Source organism: Podarcis vaucheri (assembly GCF_965113315.1).
Source record: "Podarcis vaucheri genome assembly, chromosome: 5".
Taxonomy (NCBI): Eukaryota; Metazoa; Chordata; class Lepidosauria; order Squamata; family Lacertidae; genus Podarcis; species Podarcis vaucheri.
In genome coordinates, this window is record NC_138763.1 from 35,900,042 (window position 1) to 35,922,719 (window position 22,678).

At 38.6% G+C, this 22,678-nt stretch overlaps 1 protein-coding gene across 3 annotated transcripts in view; it reads left to right on the top strand.

The window, feature by feature from the left end:
* The window catches only part of CAB39 (calcium binding protein 39), a 47,396-nt gene extending 26,233 nt beyond the window's left edge, over positions 1-21,163 (top strand). For all 3 annotated transcript variants that reach the window (XM_082221919.1, XM_082221921.1, XM_082221920.1), the window contains exons 2-9: positions 1,019-1,171; positions 7,343-7,507; positions 11,917-12,035; positions 15,103-15,271; positions 16,354-16,413; positions 16,930-16,995; positions 17,912-18,055; positions 18,799-21,163. In XM_082221919.1, coding sequence (XP_082078045.1) covers positions 1,058-1,171; positions 7,343-7,507; positions 11,917-12,035; positions 15,103-15,271; positions 16,354-16,413; positions 16,930-16,995; positions 17,912-18,055; positions 18,799-18,987 — 1,026 coding nt within the window. In that variant the 5' untranslated portion in view covers positions 1,019-1,057 and the 3' untranslated portion in view covers positions 18,988-21,163. The remainder of the gene's footprint in view (positions 1-1,018; positions 1,172-7,342; positions 7,508-11,916; positions 12,036-15,102; positions 15,272-16,353; positions 16,414-16,929; positions 16,996-17,911; positions 18,056-18,798) is intronic.
* Positions 21,164-22,678: the final 1,515 nt, after the last annotated feature.

Genomic DNA, 22,678 nt, shown 5'->3' on the forward strand with positions numbered 1-22,678 from the left:
AGCATTTTTTAAGCACAGGCTTTTCTGTTGTATCCTATCGAGAACGCTGGAAGTCCAGTCATGAAGTAATTTAAGGAAACATTTATTAATTAGCACATGCATATTTGATGGCTAGGCTGCTAAAGCATTTATTGTTACCCGTTTTGTACTCGAATAAGTAAACTGTAAATATTGCTTGAAAAGGTTTACCGAGTTACAGAATGCTACTCATATTTTAAATACCTTCAGGTCTGTACTTCAAGCACTTTACCTACAGGTGGCTTGTGTTACTTGTATCAGAGGTTGTTGACCATACTACTAATGAGAGTTGGATCCTTTTTGAAACCATAGAGTATTCATCATAGAACTACTGGAAAAATACAATGTAAAAATAAACTGATCCTAATCTCTGTGGAGTTCAGTTGTGCACTGAGATCCCATATGAGTACTGTTAACTTCAGTGTGGGGGCCAAAAGATAAGAGAATGTTTCCTCTGCATGGTTAGATCTCTTTTTATCATTTGTAATTACATACACACGACAGTTTAGTTTTACCAGGACAAGCTTCAACAAGGCTACATTCTGCCTCTCCTGTGGCCCAATGGCAATGAAAAGTTTCAAAGTGGCTCCATTTTTTATTAGCCGCAGACCAAAAACTCACTAATTTTCACTATTGTTAGCAAAAATGAGCCATTTTCATAAACTACGATGTGAACTTGGCTTGCTTCCACTAATTACAGTTTGTCTTGGGTTTATACATCACAGCAACCTGCACTTTGTCTAAAATGGAAGCAGATACTTCTGACCTCCTCACAGCAGTGTTAGAGGCAGACATGAGGGGCTCAAGAACAGGATTTTGACTCTGAATACAAGTTGCAAAGTTTCTTGCTAAAAAAAAAGTAAGATGATAGTAGGAAGTAGGATAGTAGAAAGCACTGTAAAATCTTGTTCAATTGTAGTGCCTGCTTGCTTAGGCTAAGCAGTCCTAAGCTTTGTTTTATTGCTCCTAACTACAGACTCTCTCTTAAACTTTTTTACAGGTGAAGGAATTGTAGAAGAGGCGTGTTTAGGTTGCAACCATGCCATTTCCTTTTGGCAAATCACACAAGTCTCCTGCAGACATAGTGAAGAATCTGAAGGAGAGTATGGCAGTGCTAGAAAAGCAAGATATTTCTGACAAGAAAGTAGAAAAGGTATGTTTTTGCATTTGCTTCTTTGGGGATCTGTTTTAATACAAATATGTGCTCTTCATGCAGGAGAATAATGTACTGGCTATGTATTAGTTTTGTAGAGAGCTTGTGTCTCCTCTCCCTTTTCTAAAGCAATGCTTCCATGAACCCATTACTGTTCCTCTTTGTTGATGCTGGCACCCAAATGCTTCAAATCTTTGTAAGCAGCCTATGTGGACATGGACAACTCCCCAGTGCTGATGCTGTTTCCAACCTACACTAATTTATTTTCTGTCACTACTACCATCATGCCATCTCAAACCTACTCTTTCCTGAGCCTTGCCTGCATTCTCACCTGATTCTTTCCTATCTCAGACCCACTACTCAGTAATCAGTCGCTTGAGATTGCCCACCAGTATGAGGTGTAAGTCTATTAACAACTTTGATGGGTGTAGTCATCTTCTCAAGCCACCAGACTAGAGGACACCTCAGCATAAATGTTCTTGAAATTCCTTAGTGCAAGTGTTAGTCTGAAGTTTCTCCCTTATGTTGAATGCAGTACTTGAAAAACTTAGAAGTCATTAGTCTGTGCAACAGTTAAAGGAATGGCTGAAACATGGATCTTCACAACCCGGTTTGTAAATATGTATATTCAGTTGCTGAAAAATACCCATAGTCTCACTGATGCAGAGGAGAAACTAGTTATAGCATAGTTAAGGGATGTAAGATTTCTCTCCAAAACATTTTCAGTTAACTTCAAATATAAGTAGTGTCTTTTCCACCCCCACTGCAAAAATAATAAATAATAATAAATTCATTGTGTCTCCCTTGGAGAGATGGACAAATAGTTTTGAAACAGGTGCTTAAGCCAGAAATACTCCCATGCTGGATGACTGAATCAGAGGAAACATTACTTTGAAATTAGCTGTATGGCACAACATTTTGAAGACCAACTTGGGAACACCAGCTAGGAACATGGGAGGACCAAAAGTCTCTTTGGTAATAAGCATAAAGAGCCACATTTAACATCTCTCAAAGTCAAAGGAGTCAAGATCTGGACAGCTTGGAGCCCAGTTACACCAGGGGAGAGGAAGTAGTATATATTCAGGCAACTGTAGAGAACTGGGGTGCCAATGGTGGATGCATGCAGGAACTTAAATAACTGTTCTGGAAGGAGTGGCACAGAAAATGTAGCAGCTATGGAAGTACGGTATATCAAATGAAGCACTGTTTTTTTGTTGAGGAGGGGATTTGGGGGGATGGCAGAAATAATGATGATGATGATGTTTTAATATACTTAAAAGGGAACATAATTTCATGAAGACAGAAATTAATTTTGGGGGAAAGGCACATTTGTAAAAGCTGGAAAAACCAAAATGGCATTAAATGGAAAAGGAGGTCTCAGTTATACTAAAGGTTGTTATAATTGAAATGCAAGCTAAGCTGCCTCCAGGGTCACTTTTGAAAACCCAAGTTTATTGCTTAATTTGCATCTATTTTTCTATGGCAGGCATGTTTCAAACAGGTTTTGACCAAGTTCCACAGGTGTTGAAATGATCGCCCACTGATCACCTGACAGGACCCTTGAGGAATCTATGATTTGAAAAATATGGTGAAGTTGGGGTCTTTTTTTGGCCCTTTGTTTCACCCCTTTACTTATTTTGTCATTTCATCTTCAAAACAATTTCTTGTGTGTTTTTGTGTGAGAGAGTACACATGGATATGACACATGCACACCCATTTGTACAATGGACTTATGCTTGCACCAATGGAACTCACCTCCCTCAAAAAATCTGCTCCTAAGGGTTTAGGGCTCCCAGCATACGTTTCTTATATTCCTGTAAATTAGCCTTCTCCAACCAGATGTTAGACTTCCAACTCCCTTAGTCCCAGCTGGCATACTGTGGTAAGGGTGTTGGGAATTGTAGTCCAAAACATCTGGAGGGCACAATGTTGGGGAAGGCTGATAGTAAATCAAAGCAAACTTTAAATAATTTGTGGTCAATTGTTGAGGATGGGTTGGAAAAGCTATTTTTAAAATGCAGAATTAAAAAGGCACATCAGAGACCAGCCTTTTAGCAATCACAGCCCAATCTGCAGTCCTGTCACATAATTATGGGCTGAACTGTTAGTTTTATTTTAATTTGTTTGCTTTAGAAGGCTTTTAAATGTGGCCCAGTTGGTTAACTAGCTGTTTTCTGGGATGTTGTAGGAAAATATTTACACAGCAATGTTCACGCACAGGTTAGTTTTCTCTCAGTCAACCAGTACAGTTTATAAGCCTAAAATTCCACTTTTCTACACCTTGTTGTGGTGTTCTATACTTCCAAATCTACAGGGAAATGTGGCTCTGGTTTGCACAACAGAATGTGTGGAACTTTGTTGCCCACATAGCACTGCAGGTTGTGCCTGCAAAAAGAAATGGTAACACTCTACAAAATAATATACCTCTTATAAGTAGTATTGGGGGTTGGGGATGCACAGACTGCAAGAAATTAAAAGACTGGTGTTAATATAGCCATGCAAGTATAAACATGAATGGCATTTCCCTTTATAATGTGCCTATTCCCTAGTGCTCTTAACTTCTTGGAGTTTACCCTGTGAAGCCGTTGGATGAAAGTTACTACCCTAGCGGCGGCTAATTGTTTTATCTCTTGGGTGGTTGGAGCAAATTAAATTATCTTGAAGCTGATGTCACTTGCTTCTGGAACCAGAACTAAAATCACTGTGGGAATTAGGCATTCAGATTCAGGCAAGAGTTTAGTCCATTGGTTGTTTATGCTCTTCACAATAGGATAACTATTGTTCCACCTGGAATTTTAATTAGTAATGGTGGGAAGAGTGTTGTGCCATTCCTTTCTGGCTGCAAGGAGCTTGATCTTTCTAGCTGCTGCCTTGGGAATCCAAAAGACGATATGGACTTATTTGTCTGGGTGGCAGAAGCTGCTGTAGAAAAGAATTGAGCTAACTACACAGTTCCTTCTATTTCTAACGAAGCTATAACTCTTCTCACTACAATTTTTCCTCTCTTCTCAATTGGCAAAATATGATCTAATCTTCAGTGTATCTAAAGTACTACTCTTAGAAATAAGCTATGCTATTGAGAAGATGGATACCATGTTTAAAGTTTTGAAGCAGATGTAAATCGTACATTTTATGGAGGATCATGTTAAGGAAACAATCCTGTTAAACCAATCTTCATGATTGTGTCGTGTTTTATAAATGGTACTGTCTACCACACTACCTGATATGCTGCCTCTTAATCTTCCTTTCATTTCTTTTATAAAGAAGGGCATTCTGTTTCACATTTTAGTTATGCCTTAATATGTGAAATGTGATACACAAATGCACTTAAGGATTTCATGTACAATCTTCTGATCATCTTCTGAGACCCTTCTTCGTGTGCTTCCTCCATGAGAGGTCTGGAGGCTGGCAACACAAGAACAGGACTTTTTTCAGTGGCTCCCCACTTGTGGAATGCTCTCCCCAGAGAGGTTCACCTGGCGCCTTCATTATACATACTTCATTATACATAGGTGCAAGGCAAAAACGTTTCTCTTTAACCAGACCTTTGGTTTATTGTCATCCAGTGCCCTTTTAAAATGCGTGGGGTTTTTTTGGGGGGGTGCTATTCGGTGGTTTCTGTTTTTATTTTGATTATATATTTTGTGTTTTTATATTGTGATTTTATCCTGTGAACCACCCTGAGACCTGCAGTATATTATTATTATTATTATTATTATTATTATTATTATTATTAGCATTTTCCATAAGAATTATTTATTAACTTAGGTGTCACAAGAAAAATGTCACTGGAAAGTAACATGTGGTAGAGATTGTGACTTCAAATTTTTAAAAGTTCTCTCTTTCCTATATGGTTGATACACACAGCTTCCAGTTTTTTACTCAAGGGGTACAATAATTACTCAAAATAACAAATGAGCAGCTGTTTCTGGTGTTGCCCCATTCTTCTTCTCACCAGAGTCCACAGTAGCATGTTGTTGCCTCCCCACTGACCTCAGTGAATGTGTATTGTAGAAGTTTGTAGCACTGAAACTCACACCAATTGCTCAGTTTAGGATTCTCTATATATGTGCATATCTTCTGTCCAGTGTGCAAGCCTGCACATTGATGTGCACATATGCAACGGAACTACTTCAGATTTGCAGTGATCTCAAAACTACTATTTACCTGGCAAGAGGTTGAACAACCCTTCTGTAGGCTAAGCATTTTTGATTGAATAGAGACCAAATGCTCTCCACCCTGCAGTGCTCACAAAGTTCCCGTTTATAACCCCTGTGCATTAAACAGCCCTGGTCCCAATTGGGGCTGGAAAGCAAGAATGTGCAGCCTGTAGAACTGATTGCTATTTGTAACAGAGCAGGCAAGAGGGATTTGACGGTTTCTTAAATACCTGTTTTTCCTGCTTAATATAGCACTGCTTATGGTCTTTAACAGCTGTTTTTCATGTTATGCCAAAGAACCTGTTGAAACAATAGGAAATGCCAGATCATTAATCCTACATCCTCTTAACCAATTTGATGCTGACAGCATATGTAAGTGTGCACTAAATCTTTTCAAACGTGAGTTGCAATTTCCTACTCATTGGCAGCCTCCCTGCTGTATCAGAAATCCTTTTGACCAGATCAACTCCTGTTTTGAGTTTCTGGAAAGGCTGATGATCTCATGGCTTAAAAATACTGCGGGTATTTGAATTTTGGGACAGTTCAGTATTGAACTCTTCCTATTTTTGAGCTCAGAATGACATTTCTTCCACAACTTCCCCCTTCCAAAGCAAACAAGCCTTGTTTTTTTGTTTTTGTGTGTGTTGTTTTTTAGAAGAGACAGTGATTAATCAGCATGAAGGAAATGATTCTCCTAAATATCCTCAGGAATATCACTTCCTCCTAGGGAGCATGGGATGAATAGTTTTCTCTACCTAGAACTATTATTATAGAAAAAGAGGTGCCAGAACTCACCATGAACACCTCCCTTTTTCTCTTATGATGGCAATGTCATCCACCTGAGAAGTGCCAGAACTGAGTGCTGGCAAGTTCTAGCTGAAAAAAAGTCCTGCTTCCTGATTGAGTTCTAGGAACAGAGAACACCTCAAATTCCATGTTTCTTGATGAAATGATGCCATTACAAATAGTGAGAGGTTGGAAAGCCCTTACTCTCACTTGCGAGCTGTCCCTACTGGCCCATCTCTGCTCTCCTCAAACAGATGGCCTTGGAAGGCGGCATGTTTCACCTATTCATTTAGGGTGGCATTTTCTTGTGATATTGATTGCAGGTAAATTTGGCAATGGTGGTTTATTGGGTGAGGTTGGAAAAACAATCAACATCCTTAGGTTTTAGATGTCTTCCCTGCATAGTGTGGATTTTACTTCCAATAATGTAGGAGTGAGGAAATAATATTAGGGTTTTTTTTGTTCTTCAGCATGTCACTTTGTGTTAGGCTATCTCTGGACAATTTTGTGTATGTTGATCTATTTCCAGCTTCTTGGTTTACCTCAGCCTTATTTTTAAACTGCCACTGTGCTGGTTTGTGGCATATATAATTGCTCTTGGTGCAGTAAATATTTACTTAGTCATAGAACAGACCTTGCTAGCATTCTGACTCCCCCCCCCCTTCTCTCTCTAACCTTTATTCAGTGTGTAACATCCTTGACTTTCAGCTAAAGTATGGCATTCTTGGTCCTTTTGTGGAATATGTTCAGATGACAGCTAGCTTCCCCCACCCCAACTGAATCGTCCCAATTCCCCCCCATTGTAGAGTGTCATGGGATTACCAGTTATTCTGTAGCTTAGTCACTCTCCCCTGGTTGTGGGAATGTGGCACACTGAACTCTCATCACCACCCCAGGATTTTGTGATCTGGCTGAACTACACCAGTGAAATTGTGTATTTAAAAAATGTATTGCATTTAGCCATCTGAAGCTCTCTGTGTTTTCAGCACATAACAAACACCACTTAACCAATTAGGAATAATTTTATTCTTTCAGTGTATAACCAGGAGGTAGGTATGCATAGGTGGACAGAAGTTGGGGCTGTAATTTTATCAGTGAAATATGTGTTGATGTTCATTGTTCATTTTGATATCTGTTGCATGTTTTGGTGCTCAAGCACATACTAATGAGTAGCCTGGTTTTGGCTTTTGAAACAATTACAGCTTTTATGTTTTTCCTTGCTCAGGCTACTGAAGAAGTTTCCAAAAATTTAGTTGCCATGAAAGAAATCTTGTATGGCACAAATGAAAAGGAGCCTCAGACAGAAGCTGTTGCTCAGCTTGCTCAGGAGCTATACAACAGTGGTCTTCTTAGCACCCTAGTAGCTGACCTACAACTCATTGATTTTGAGGTAAGAAAATGTTACACAGTCTCATTGCAGCTTTAGTTTCAAATTCATGTTGCTTTCAAAAACCATGTTCCCCAAAGAGATCTTCCTAATCTGTAGTTTGGAAAGTGATGGAGAATATATGCTCACACATAAAATTTCTGGATTTATTAATTATTAAGGAACATTTAATACTTAGACAGTTGTTTGACTGTAACATCAAAAGAACTGTATTGTCATAGCACATTTTATACCCAACCTATTACTGCAGTTTGACTCCTAGTCCTGGAAAGGTAAAGCACACAGGATCCCTCATGTTCAAAGGGAAGTAAAACCGCTCAAGGCATCCAGGGTCATGATCCTGGGGCCACAGTTTTGTGGATCCACTCCTAATGTTTGCTGCTGCCCTAGATCAGGGATGGGAAAATATGCTATGTGATTGGTAGAATTTAGAAGAACATCAGAAGAGCCTTACTTATCTAGTTCAGGATACTGTTTTCACAGTGTCCAGCCAGATGTCTATGCAAAGCCTGAAATTCATGATTCTAAATGAGACAAACTTTGTAGAGGGAGGGGGACACCCAGCTCATCACATACCTGCAGACTTTTGCGGAGAGGTAATATTGAGCCTGGTGATCTGGGGAGAGTGAAATTTCAGCAGTAATTTCTGTGAAAGGAGAAGCTGTGTGTGCATTGTAATGTTTCACTTGAGCAAAATGGCTCCTTTTTTAATGGCATTGCAACAGAAGCCCTGCAGGTGGTGTATCTGCATGTGTGCATTTGGAACCTTTGTGGCTGCAAAGGATTGCTAGATTTTGGTGAACTTGCTCAAGGCACGTTAGCTATGCTTATTGGTACTGAGGTGACAACTCTTTTGTCATTTTGATTATCTGAATAGTGCATGAATGTAAATTGGATAAAGGCTTTTGGTATTCCAAGAATTTTCCTTTTAATTCTCTGTGAAACAGAGTTGTTTGTCCTTTCAATGGATCCTGGTATGATGAATTTACTTTGGAATGTCAACTTTCTCTGGTCTCTTCTGCTTATTGTCATACCTGACACTGTTATGAATGATATTTTCCCCTTGGAGGTGCATTCCAGAATAGATTAATCAGGAAGTCCACAAAGCCACTGTGATGTCTTATAAAACTAGATCCTTGTGATCTGTTAAGGGAAATTTTAAAGTCGAAATTACATTGTATAAAGTTCTAGAAAACACTCACATGCTAAAAAACCTTATTTCTCTTTAAACAAAGAATCTCCTCCCTGAAAGGGAGGGGAGTGGTTGTGGGCGGGAGCCGAGCGCCGCCCAGCAGGGGGCGTTGCCCCCTGCCTCCGGCTCACCTGGCTGGCGCTCACGCCCCCCCCCGGTGGCCACCCAAGCAGGTGCCGCGGAGGGGGCGTGTTCAGCAGCCTTTTTGCTGCCGCGCCAGCCATTCCCTGGCCTCATTCCGCATCGTCGTCCCGTCGCGAGTCTTTCTTAAATTACATTCATTCTGTTAACCAGTTATTTCTGTACTGTCTCCTTTGAGGTTGCCTTTTCCATATATGCTTACTGAGAAACCCAGGTATAGCATAGCAAGAGTTTTTGTTTGTTTGTTGTTTTATTTTAATTTTTGTAAGTCCCCCGTGAGTCTAGGTTCTGAGGAAAAGGTGGGATATAAATTGTTTTTGTTTATTGAATTTATATTCCAAAGGGCAGTTTACAATACAAAAACACAAAATTCACAACATAAAAGCACAACAACATCAACTACATTTTAAGGCCATAGATTGTTTAATCATCCCAAGGCATGGTGAAAGAGGAATGATTTTGCCTGGCATGTCTGCCTGGGGAGAGAGTGTGTTCACAAACGGGGACTTACTGCAGAAAAGGCCTATTCTTGTTTTCCTACTCCCCAGACATCTCATGGAAGAGGCACACAAATAAGGGCCTCAGATGATGATCACAGGGTCAGGGTCTGTTCATATGGGGAGATGTTGTCTTGAAGTATTGCAGTCCTGAGCCGTTTAAGGCTTTATAGGTCAAAACCATCACTTAGAATTGGACCTTGAAACCAACTGGAGGCCAATGCTGTCAGGCCAGAATTGGCATTACATGCTCAGACCATCTTGCTGCACCCTTCTGAAGTGTTCACAGGCAGCGCCACGTATAACACATTGCAGTCATTTAACCTAGAGGTTAGCAGAGCATAGACAGTAGAAGTTAGGTTATCCCTGTCCAGATAGGTGTGCAGCTGGGCCACCAGCCAAACTGTTGGAAAGCACTTTGCACCACCAAGGTGGTCTAAACCTCCTGTGATACGAATGGATCCAGAAGTACCCCTAAGCTGCATGCTTGGTCCTTCAGAGGCAGTGTAACCGCATCAAGAGCAAACCACCTCCCATCCATCCACTAACAGTGCCTCAATCTTACCTACAATAAGCTTCAGCTTGTTGGCTCTCATCCAGTCCACTAATAATAAACATAATTACTTTCCAGAGGTATTGTTTGCTTATGGAAGGGATATTAGGTGTTCTAGGTTTGAGGTGTGCATTTACTCTTCTTCAATAGATGTCCAGTGGTTTGTGGGCAGACAGATCTTCCGGGTGTTGTGTATGGACCACAAAATACCTTTCATATCTATTAAAACAAATGCCCCCAGGGAGTTACTTCAACTACTGGAGTGATTTTTTTCTCTTGGTTTCTTCTGAAAACTGTTTTGTTAAATGCCTTCTTCTGCTTGGGTCAGTACTAGTAGCTTTTAGTCTTCACCTCTGCCCATAAAGGACGTGTGTTTATCATCATAGTGACAAAGTTACATCATTGGAAGTGGTAAATAGTTCAAACAATGATGTAATTGTGTATTATTGTGAACCACCACCAAGTTCATTATGCGGCTAACAAGGAAATACTGTTACTAATGGCAAGTCCGGAAAGAATAATGAGACCCTAGGCAAAATTGGCTGAGCTGGTGAATGACGCTTGACTGTTGTGATACGTGGGGTTTGGGTGAGGCCGCTTCCAGAAACACTGTCCTACTCATTGCCGGAACAAAGAGCTCTGGTGCTGCTTTGGGCCAGCTTACAATGGAATTGGAATTTAGAAAATCATTTGTCTTTTAAATACTTAGCATTTATATTCAGCAGCTCAACATCCAACTATTTGTGCAGGTGGGTGGGTAGAAAACTTCAAGCACCCCCCCCCCCCCATTGCAGCTTCCATTTGGTGTGGATAATATTTCAGACAGCTACTGGTGGCATGGGTCTCTTTCCATGATAACAGCACTTCTTCCTTGGCTGGATGCCATTTCTCCAGTTTGAGCCCATGTGATTGTTCTCACCCATATTGTTTGAGACTCTTGACTGTTACCTCATCTGCATGGGAGCTGCTCATAGTAAAATGGCTCCCATATACTCAGAGTAACATTGAAAGTGAAGGTAGCCAACACGCTGCCTCCAGGTGTTGTAGGTGTTGCATGGGTAGGCAAACTAAGGCCCGGGGACCGGATCCGGCCCAATCGCCTTCTCAATCCAGCCCACACTGTCCAGGAATCAGCGTGTTTTTACATGAGTAGAATGTGTGCTTTTATTTAAAATGCATCTCTGGGTTATTTGTGGGGCATAGGAATTCGTTCATATTTTTTCCCCAAAATATAATCAAGCCCCCCACAAGGTCTGAGGGAAAGTAGACTGGCCCCCTGCTGTAAAAGCTTCCATCATCCCTCACCATTGGCCATGTTAGCTGATGCTAATGGGAATTGTAGTTCAACAACATCTGGAAGACAGTATGTTGGTTACCCCTGGTTTAAACCACCTTGAATTAGCAAAGAAACCCTGTCAACAGCATGATCTTCCTAGATAAATGTTTTAAGGCATTGCTTGTGGCCTTTTTCCTGCTGCTTGTAGTAACATCTACTAACTACAAGCAAATGAATAAACTGTTCTGAGGAAATTGATATAAAGAAAGGAATAGTCATGAACACAAGTGTAACTCATCTTGAGGTACATGAAACAAGATACTGTTCCATTTTCAAATGCCTGATAGTCAAGTCAGAACATGAAGTTTACCTGCTAAGAGTGTGTCACAGATTAAGTCAAACTTCACATGGGATGGAAACTTCAGGTATGGTAGTTTGGTTTCATTCTTAAAGTACACCAATCATGACTGGATAAGGGGGATTCCTAGCAGCAACCAGTGATATGTATAACTGTGATAAATTTTATTCTAGGACTAAATAAAACCATAACTCCTAAACTTGTGTCATTGGTTAAACTGTGCTCTGTGCTTTATATATTAAAATTGGCATCACAGTAGCAAATGTTTTGGGAATTCTTGGGCAATAATAAGTGCAAGTCTTGGACAATTCAGTTTGCAGCTTTAAAGGCATGAAGTTATGGTCTCTTCATGTTATCCCTGATTCTATATGCTGTATGGCTTGTGTTTTTTGCAGGGCAAAAAGGATGTGGCTCAGATATTCAACAACATTCTGAGGAGGCAAATTGGTACAAGAACCCCCACAGTTGAATACATCTGCACTCAGCAAAATATACTGTTCATGCTGTTAAAAGGGTGCGTATAGTATGTTGTATAAACAAACATAAACTGCTGTACTTCCAGCTTAAGACTAGGTCACACACACACCCTCCTTCTCCTGCTCTCTTCAGTGAGGTATGCTTTTGGTGATTGGAAGTCAAACTGAGCTGTGAAAAACAGATAGCTGAAGTTGCTTGCATGGTCATAGGTCTTTGCTAGAAAAATTCAACCAAAATTATGAAAGTGACTACTGACTGTATGTGGAAGAGACCTTAAAGGGCAATGGAGACACTATGTTTGAAGCTCACACATTCATAAATGATGTGAATTACATGTTTTGTTTCTCTTTGAATAAACTGAATCATTACTCTTCCAAGGGAGTAACTAATACTTAAAACACATTAGACAGCAAATCACCTCCTATGTTCCTTTGAGGTCCTCTCCCCTTTTGTTCTTGCATTTGGTGCCTTCCCTCCTTTCCTAAGTTGTATTTGACCTGATTCACACTTAATGCTAAGCCATACCATGGTTTATCACAAATGGGTAGGCTACTGAAAGGGAGATTGCAGCCATTTTTCTACTTTTCTGGTCCCCACTGCTGTGACTTAAGGCATGGTTTGGCTTAGCATTGAGGTGACTAACCTTTTAAAAGGACATACTTTGGCATCACAACAAGGAACCTACAGGAGTTTTCAGTCATTATATTTTTAAGTAGTAGCAAGACCACAGGAGGAATGATGCAGTCACAATCTCCCTATCATGCCTTCATACTAAGCCATAGTTTGCCTTGGTGCTATGCGATAACTGAGCCTTTTTACTTAGAAATGTTCACCTTAAAGTTTCCCTATAGGATCGCAGTTTGGCAGCGGTTTTGCACATAGAATTATCTGACTCTGCAAACTGGGCCAAGACATTTGACCCTGTGCCTATTGTTCACAGAGCAGAACTTCAAACTGAAGTCATGCGCCACAATTCACCCTGTGGTTTGTGATACACAATCCATATCCTTGTAGTTATGATACACCGTTGGCTCAGGCTTGCCCAGACAAAGGCTAATTCATTATGTTCACTCCCTGCCTTATTGCTGTTTCCGCTTCTTATATTAATTGCATTGTTTCATTGAAGCATCATGCTTGGGTTTTTTAACATTCTAACAATGAAACAAATGTGACACTTTACACCAAATTAATGCATAATGTAAGTGTTGGTGCTGTTTGAAACAGAGGGGTATTTGAGATTGTTTTCTACCGTACTTAAGGAAATGACATCTCCTTTTTTAAAAAAAAAAAAAACCTATGAAAACGGTTAATTGAGAGCTTGCCAACCTTAAAACACTTTGGAAGCTTTTCACACAACAGAACCCAGTTATTTTTCTTTGCTATTTTTTTCCTAATGATGATGATGATCTCAGTTGCATTTGGACAAATGTTTAGGGTAGCTTCTGTTTTCCTTTCTTACACCAGCTAGTTCTTGGGGGGGGGGGAGCAGTATAGCATATTTTTGAGGTGCTTAGTTTTGCATGCATAAATAGCTTGATGTTCTCAGAACGAGATGCTGTGTTCCTTAACTAGGAAGATAGAGAATCTTAAAATATTAGGGAGGCCACATTCACCCCACATTTCCAGACCAATCCACTCTGTACCATCACCAAATGCAGCAGGAAATCCCAAACAAGCAATGTGTTCTGAACACATTAAACTATACTTACTTATTCAAATCTTGCCCATCCAAATGTGGGTAACAGTGCATTAATCGCCACTAAATGTTAAGATCACTTTAATATCTACAGTGCAGTCTAGGTAAGTTTAAGTTCAAACTACTGAGAGCTTTTTCAGTCAAATCAACACAAATATGGTAACAAGTCTTTGCAGATATTGGAGTACCAGTGTAAATGCTCCTGACATTCCATCTCGTATGAGGAAGCTTTGAAACCCCTTTCTAATTTATTTGGAGCTTCCAAACAGTTAAATTCAGCTTTGTGTTCAGTGCATTTTAAAGGTGTGAATGAGGGTCATTAAGTCTAAAAGACTAAAGGGACACAGCTTATGAAGTTTGTAATAAGTATTCCTGACCTCTCTTGCAACCTAAGCCTTTGTAGATTAGCAGCATATGAGGTTATGAACCTGACTGTCATAGAGAGGGGAAAGTAGTTGTTCCAGAGCCAAATTATCTGAAGAATCAATCTTCTCTCATACCAATGGGCATATATGTTATGATTGTCTGCAGAGGCCTTGCTCCAAATGCCTCTAGCATCAGAAGGTAAACAAGGAGTGACAGAGGCCTTCTCTGGAATGCAGACTTATCCTTTTGAACTACCTCCCAGACTAGATTCACACAGCACCCTTTCTTGGCTATTTCATAATTTACTGTTGCTGCTGCCACCACCGCAACGTAGTATCTTTAAAAAATATTTGCCAATATAATCTATAAACATAGATGGTGAGGAGTTCAATATTTGTATTAGTGAATGTTGCTACATCAATCCCTTCAAAGGTATTAGAGTGTAAGCCATTGAAAGAGCAAAATTCTCATCTAGAATCTAGAATTTGCTATTTCCATAGGCCAGGATCTAACTTGCATCACTGTGTGCAAGTGGGAAGCCAATCTGTGCATGCAAAAGGAGGAAGGAGATTGGCAGTGTTCAGTTGCTGTTGTATCTCTTCACATTGCTCCAGGGGATCTCCACACCTTTTGGATGTATCCTGGCAACCATATATTAAATGGCAATTCAGCTATTTGTGGTAGATCTTCCTGACAGCCAGGCAATTTGAAAAAATCGAACTGGTGCACAATATTGAATATAAAATTAATAGGACATTGATCAGTGTAGTTGTAGATAGGTGAACTGTGAAAGTGTTTTGAAAGTGCAGATGTCTATTCCTATATTACTTATCAAGATTAGAGAGCATCAGTGCCACCCTAATGAGAGTGTTGCCATTGAAGAGTGGCACAGAAAATGTTAAAATAGTTTCACTGAAATTGTAGAATTTATTTTACCAATAAATATTATATACAGTAGTTGCTGAAACTTTAAGGAGGTAAAAAGTTTCCTGTGATCATATTTCTCTTTCTGAGTTAATTACGTTGATGTCTCATTTTGCAGTTACGAATCCCCAGAAATTGCTCTGAATTGTGGAATCATGTTAAGAGAGTGCATCAGACATGAGCCACTGGCAAAAATAATCTTGTGGTCAGAGCAGTTTTACGACTTCTTCAGATATGTGGAAATGTCAACATTTGACATCGCTTCAGACGCTTTTGCAACTTTCAAGGTAACACATTCTGAATTTTGACAGCTACTTCATATCTATCTATCTACCTATCTATCTCACACCTTCCCCATGAAATTTCAGAAAAACATACAACAGATAACAAGTATATAAAATCTCATTACAACAATCTAATATCAGCAGCTAGCAGCCATAGAGCAGCATTAACGAAATCACAACAATTTCAGCAGTAAAAATACCCTTTAATTTTTTTTAACTGCTGCAGGAGCAGACGAGCCTTGCATAACTTCCTGAAGGCAAATATAAACTGTTGCATTCTTCACATTAATTGTGTGACTTCAAAATATCTGCAGAGGTGGTAGGTTGTATCCACCTGCTACTTAGAGTAGACCCATCAAAATTAATGGACCTTAGTCATGTCAAACTTAGCTGGCTATGTAGCATACAGACAAAATTCCTTCCATTATGTGATTTATAATTGGCTGTAGTAACCCATATACAGTCATACCTCGGGTTGCAAACATGATCCATGCAGGAGGCATGTTCACAACCTGCAGCACTGCGTCTCTGCACGCGCGTGACGTGATTCGGCGCATGCGCGTGATGTCATTTTGTGGTTTTGCGCATGTGCGAGCGCCGAAACCCGGAAGTAACCGTTACAGTACTTCCAGGTTCGGCGCGGTCCGCAACCCGAGAATACGCAACCCACAGCGTTCATAACCAGAGGTATGACTGTAAATAATTGAGGAAGATTACATAGTATGGTTATGATAAAGTAATCAGCACCAAACAGAACGGAAAAGGTGAATATTTTCAAGACTACAGGATTTTTAAGGAAAGCATTTTCCCAGAGCCAGAAACACTACTTCTGACCTGAAACAAAATGGCAGAATATTGGGTACTGCCCAAAAGCAAGCCAAAGTGAATTAATTGTTCCATATTGAATCAAAGTGTGAGGGCCTCTGTCATTGAAAGATAGAGAATTGTAATCAATGTTAGTCCTACTGAAAATAGATCCATTTAAATTGATATGACTAAGGTCCATCTTGGCTGCCATTTAGAAGAGGAATTGCCCAAAGAGAGTGAAATGCCATTTAAATAACCGTGTAATCTCTTGTTTTCAGGACTTACTAACAAGGCACAAGCTGCTCAGTGCAGAGTTCTTGGAACAGCATTATGATAGGGTATGTACTTTTATTTCATTTTTATTTTTAATTATGTTGTTATTTAATAATGCTAATTATATCCTAATAGACGTTTCAAGCTGTCCCTTCACAATGTTGCCCAACTGCTATCTGTTCAGTTTTTATTATTCTTATTTCCATATCAATGCAAGTTCAATGTTTGACAGCAAACTCTTGCAACTGTACAGTTCTAAAAACGCTGGGAATGAAATTGTATATTAAGAAACCTGTTTCCTTGGTGTGCCAGGATAATCACAAGGCATGTGTGACAACCGTACTCCATCTGCTGGTCACATCTGATAATGAAAATGTAAATCTGCTTGTGTTCCCTGTCATGTTGTTGCCTAAAGAATTGCCTGAAAATTTCCTTCAGCCTTTCGAAATTGGAGCAAAATACTTGAAATGTTTAAATCTTTACATTATTTCTGTGTTTTATATTTCTGCTTCCAGTTCATTGAAATCATTTGGAATCAGAGTGCTTGTGATAGTTAGATTTTTCTTTCTTTCTCCATTCAGTTCTTCAGTGAATACGAGAAGTTACTCCATTCAGAAAACTACGTGACAAAACGACAGTCGCTTAAGGTAGAGAGACCTTACTGACTTTAATTATTTTGACATTAGAAAATATTATGAAGAACTTAATTTCAGCAGGTAGGACCAAGCTAGCTATTCATTCTATGTTGTCTCCTGATCAGTTAAGAAAGTTTTGAAGCATGAGGTTTTATACTTTAGGAAACCAATATTCTAACATTTAATGGTTAGTACAGGTTCTATAACTGCAAGACTTCAAACATATTTTTGCAAATGTTGAGTAAAAACCTGGAAAGTTTTTGTTTCCTAAGGTGCCTCATCAGTATATCAATATATTAATATACACATGGACACATACACAACCTTCCCCCCAAAAAAACCTTGATTCATATCAACAGTTTCACTATAAAAACAAACAGCATGATCTAACATTCTGCACTCATGAAGTTCAAAGTGCAGAAATTTCTAGGTACACTGGATGACCCCAAGGATCAAGTCTTTATGCCCCTCATAGAGCTCATGCTTTGCTATAATAACCAATGCTGAACTTGACTAGCCCATTGAGGTCCTCAAAATCTTAAAGATGGCTGTAGTGTGTTTTCTCCTTGTGCTGTAAGTCAGAAGACTTGTCAGGATTTTGTTGGCCACACTCCCCATACAGTATCCTTTAAACTCTGGTTTAATTTGGCACAAGATTGCTTGCACATATTCTCCTGTGTTACCTGCAACATACAACAAATAAGAATGGATCGCATCCAGTTTTTCCTTAAGTCGTCCAAATTATGCAGACCCAGTAATACTAGTTTAGGTAGCACTAGAATAGAGTTGTAATAGACTATAATACCAGAAATTCTGCCTCTTGGAAAAAAATCATTGTGGCTAAAGAACAAAAAGGTTGACTGAGTTTTATAGCCCTTATGGAAAACTTCACCAGTTCCCTTCCTCCCCCCCCCCTCTTGTTTTTTAGCTGCTTGGTGAACTACTGTTGGATAGGCACAACTTCACAATTATGACAAAATACATCAGTAAACCTGAAAATCTCAAACTTATGATGAACCTTCTAAGAGACAAGAGTCGCAACATTCAGTTTGAAGCCTTTCATGTCTTTAAGGTAGAAACAGCTTTTAAATGTTGTTGATAATGGTATTCAAGACTTCCTGTAAACAGAAGGTATCTAATCTTACATTGATCTAATACTACACCAGAGTGGCTTGACGTAACTGAATGAGAAGTATTGGATAAGTATTGGAAAGGGTGGGTGGGGTATGTTGTACAAAGCAAATTCTGTTTCACAGTCAAATTTATTTTTTAACTGAATCCTTCTCTGAGACTGGCTTATCATTTTTCCTAAAACATTCAAACAAATATATCACATGCAGCTATTTTGAAAGCAAACAGATCCCCTACATTTTTCTGAAAAGAAGCCCCTTAATATTCCATGTAATATTTGCTTTTAATATCCTGTGATAAACAAAAGTTTCTGCATGAATTATTTCATTAATTGCACTAATGAGTATTTTTCAACACAACCCTTTGTAAGCAGTTTTGCTTGGTGCTACTTGGATTGCGAATATGCATATTACAATGCACTAAATCATTTTGAAAATAGTATCTAGGAACATTTGTTCCATTAATAGGTTAAATAATGAATTCCAGGAGGGAATAATCCATTCTGTTGTTTTAAGTGATGCTTGGTCCTTGTCACTAATAATTGCACAAACATTGCCTGTGGGCTTTTAGCACCTTGTAGACTTGGCTCATACTTTACATAAATGTAAATACTCCTCTGATAGTTAATATTTTCTGATATATTAACTGAACTTTTCCTATACTGACCATCTTCTTTCATTGCAGGTGTTTGTAGCCAACCCTAACAAGACACAGCCTATATTAGATATCCTCCTAAAGAACCAGACCAAACTTATTGAGTTCCTCAGCAAGTTTCAGAACGACAGGACCGAGGATGAACAATTTAATGATGAGAAGACCTATTTAGTTAAACAGATCAGGGATTTGAAAAGACCAGCACAGCAAGAAGCTTAATCTCCTATAAACCCCTAAAATATTAAATCCAAATTCAGCATTTGCTGTTAGATATTCAGCATCAGGCACTCTTATCAATTCATGAGGAACATTACTGCTAATCTGCTGTTCAGTGAACAGTGTTTGTTTTTCTCTCTTTTTTTTTAGTCCAAGTTGACAAACCTAGCTGCTGCTTTCTTGCACAATGTGGACTTTCTTGGTATTTGTGTCTGAATTCAAGCACACTGCTTGTTTTTAGAAGTTTGGGGGGCGGGGGGAGATTGTTGGTTCATGAAAGCAAACATATAGAAGATAGTTTGGGATAGGAAAAGAAGGTATTAGAGTAGTTTAAGTGACGGGGTGCATGCTTGCAAATCTGATTCAATCCATACGTTTGCACTTAACCTTGTATGAGATGCGAGCACAATGTTATCTGTGCATACTTGGCACCATAGTATAAGATTGTATGCCTTGATTTTTAAAAAAATGTGCAGTGCTTTATGTGTAATCAAAGGGGAAATGTGAGCTTACTGGGATGAACAGTTGTCTTGCAAATAAAACTGATACTGAAACATAGCAACTTCTAAAGAGTGAAATCTCAGTTCATAAGGAAAATGTATATATGCCTTTCACTGCTTTGTAGGTTTTTTGTTTTTTGGAGAGAGAGAGAGTGTGTGTGATTTTGTTGAAAATTGAGTTGTAGACTTGGAAATACATTCTAAGGGTTTTTGTTAATTTTACTTTGAAGGTATTTCAGACAGTAGAGCTTAGCAGTGACACTTTGCATTTCATTTCAACAATGCTTGTTGGTTTCTTTTGTATATAACTCCTAGGCTGCTCATTTCTTTAAAAAGGATTTAATTTGTACAGCAGAGGAATGTTAATGTATTAGTCTGTATCTTTTACCTGATACTTAGTTTTGCAAAATGAAAGCTCATCTGTAATGAATACTTAGGATCACATGGAAATGCTCATTTCACATTTCTTAAATACAGCAGCATTAAAAAGAAGAAAATCCAATTTCTCTGTATTCACTGGTTTAATGGGGTGCCATCAGTTAGGGTAGACTAAAATATAGTTCTGGAACCCACTAACCTATATCCTTCAATGTCGGCCTTATCCATCTATATTAGTGCTGTGTTCAGCCAACTGCAAAATTATAAAGATTATGCTAAATTAATATCAATTTGTTTTTCCTTGTGGGTACATAGAGAATCTCTATTCCTTTCATATCGTTAACATTCGGTATGGTAGTTGTGATGGTAAATAACTAAATAATTCCCCTTTACTTCAAAAACCATAATTTCATAACTGTCCTAGTGTCAATATCTTGTTTGTTAATGCTGCAAACTATCAGTATTTATTTTTTAAGAAAGACTGATGTTGCACCACTTTTTGTTACTGTGATCATAACAAAAAAAAAAATCTGCTAAATATATCTCAACTATGTTATCAAAATACTATCTATTCATCTTAATAGTAGTACTGAGATCACAACCAGCCAGCCAACTTTATGGATTAGGAGTATGGAAGTTCAAATTCTGCATGATTGAACCTGAATGAGAATGCTCTAAAATTATTTATTGCTTTCTAGCTTCTTTCTGGTTAAATTATTTCACAAATGATTAAACTAATCTCCTGATTGACACCTTAGCTAATTTTTACAGCTTTCAAGAAGGAAGTAGGAAAGTAAATCCAGCAAATAGGATTCTAGTAATATTGGCCATCTCAGCATTGTCATGCTTCCTTTAGTGGTCATAACCTGTCCTTTGCAAAGTGATTCATAATGTCTACTGAAAGAAGAAAAAGTAATCATTAAGCCTTTATTAAATCATTTATATAGACAGGCAAAACTGGCCACGAGATGATATTATAGTTCAGTACTCTGTCCTTTTTTATATTTTGGTTAATCGTAGTTAAGAAAAGGAAAATATTACTTGGCAAGTTATTCTCCATTATGCATAAGGCTTCCACTTTAGGGGGGAAATGTAGAAATGCTAAAAAGTTATGTATGTGTATATATAAAGAAGTTCAAAGATGGATTTGGATATTGGTTTTGCTTCTCTACTATTTGGCATGGGAGAAAGTGGCTCTAACTTTTTTCAAACATTAATCCTTGGAGTGTTGGCATTCAAAAAAAGTTGTATTTAAGACCATTTGATGTGCTATTCATATTAAAAAAACTATTGTACTGGAAGTGGTTTCTTATCTGTGTGAAGGCTTAAAGATATTACTAAAAGTTATTTAATGTGAGAAGTGTTTTTAAACAAAAAAGATGTATACAATTGTAATTCTACTTCCACAAAAGCATTTCATTTCTTCAGATGAATGCATTTCTTAGAAGATCTGGCTGGCCCCATAATTTAAATAGAAATAAAATTTTGAAGAAACACAATTGTGTGTTTTATAATATTTATAGAGGGGGGAAGAACCCACCTGAATCGGATTATTTCTTTTAAGTAATTCTTGTGAATGCAGTTGAAACCTTAATGCAATATATATACAGTATATATCTACACTTGCAACAACATATAATACTTCTCCAACCTTTGCATGTTAGGTTTATTTCTATCTTACGCAGAATTTAAATTTTGCTAATAGAAACTCTGTTTTTCCCACATATAGGTAACATCTCCTGGACTGATCTAAATCACAAACTTAACTACCCTGTCTTTCTTCAAAGATCCATGGAAATTTATCATTTGGTGAACATGTATATTTGGGTGAAGATGCTGAGAATTCAGTTAAGACACTCAACTGCAGCTCCACGAGAGAGGGAATGACTTTTAATGATTTTAATATGGATTTGTTCCCCAATTCCCACAAGCCACTTGGAGAGGTGGATGAGTTTGCCCACCTGTCAATCACCATGACATCTGATGCAATCATACCATGCAGGCAAAGGAAGAGCCCAGAGTATTATGAATAAGATACTATATTGCATCCTAGGTTGCCTTGGCTATTTCCAATCTAAGGGAGCTTCACACACCTAACTTTGGGGGTCCCCCCTCCCCATTTATCAGAGGTTCATTTACAACCTTAAAAAAGAGCAGTAAAGAGCAGTTTTCCCCCAATCTCTTTATGTACCGTATTTTTCGCTCTATAACACGCAGCCTACCATAACACGCACATAGTTTTTAGAGGAGGAAAATCCGTAGGCATGCCACCCTTAGGCATTCCCTCCATAACACACACAGACATTTCCCCTTACTTTCTAAGAGGAAAAAAGTGAGTGTTATGGTGCAAAAAATACGGTATATCATATTAAAACTAGCTATGGCCTTCCTCTTCCTTGTTATACACTTAAATTGTGTATCTTGAAGCCTGACTCTCAAAGATTGGAATGTAAAACTTGTTGAAGTACAGTTCTCATAATTTCTGCAAGATTCTTGACATCCCCTTGTATCTTTTACCGCTGCTCCCACCAGAATCAAGCAGACTGCCAAAATAGCAGGGTGTCCTTTGGGCTTAGCTGCAAAGCAAGATAAGTCAGGTGTTAAGTTGATCCTCACCTCTGTACAAAGGTGCAAATTATATTTAAATCTTCTTAGCGGTAAACCAAATTGGGCTACTCTAGGAGGGAACATTTAAATTGCTTTAAATTAGGATCTTTCTGAGTGTTCTTAACTTCTTAACCTAGGAGTGGGTAGGGGGTATCATTAGAAGTCATATATGGATATCTGGTTTTCCCAGCTTTACTCCTAATCCTAAC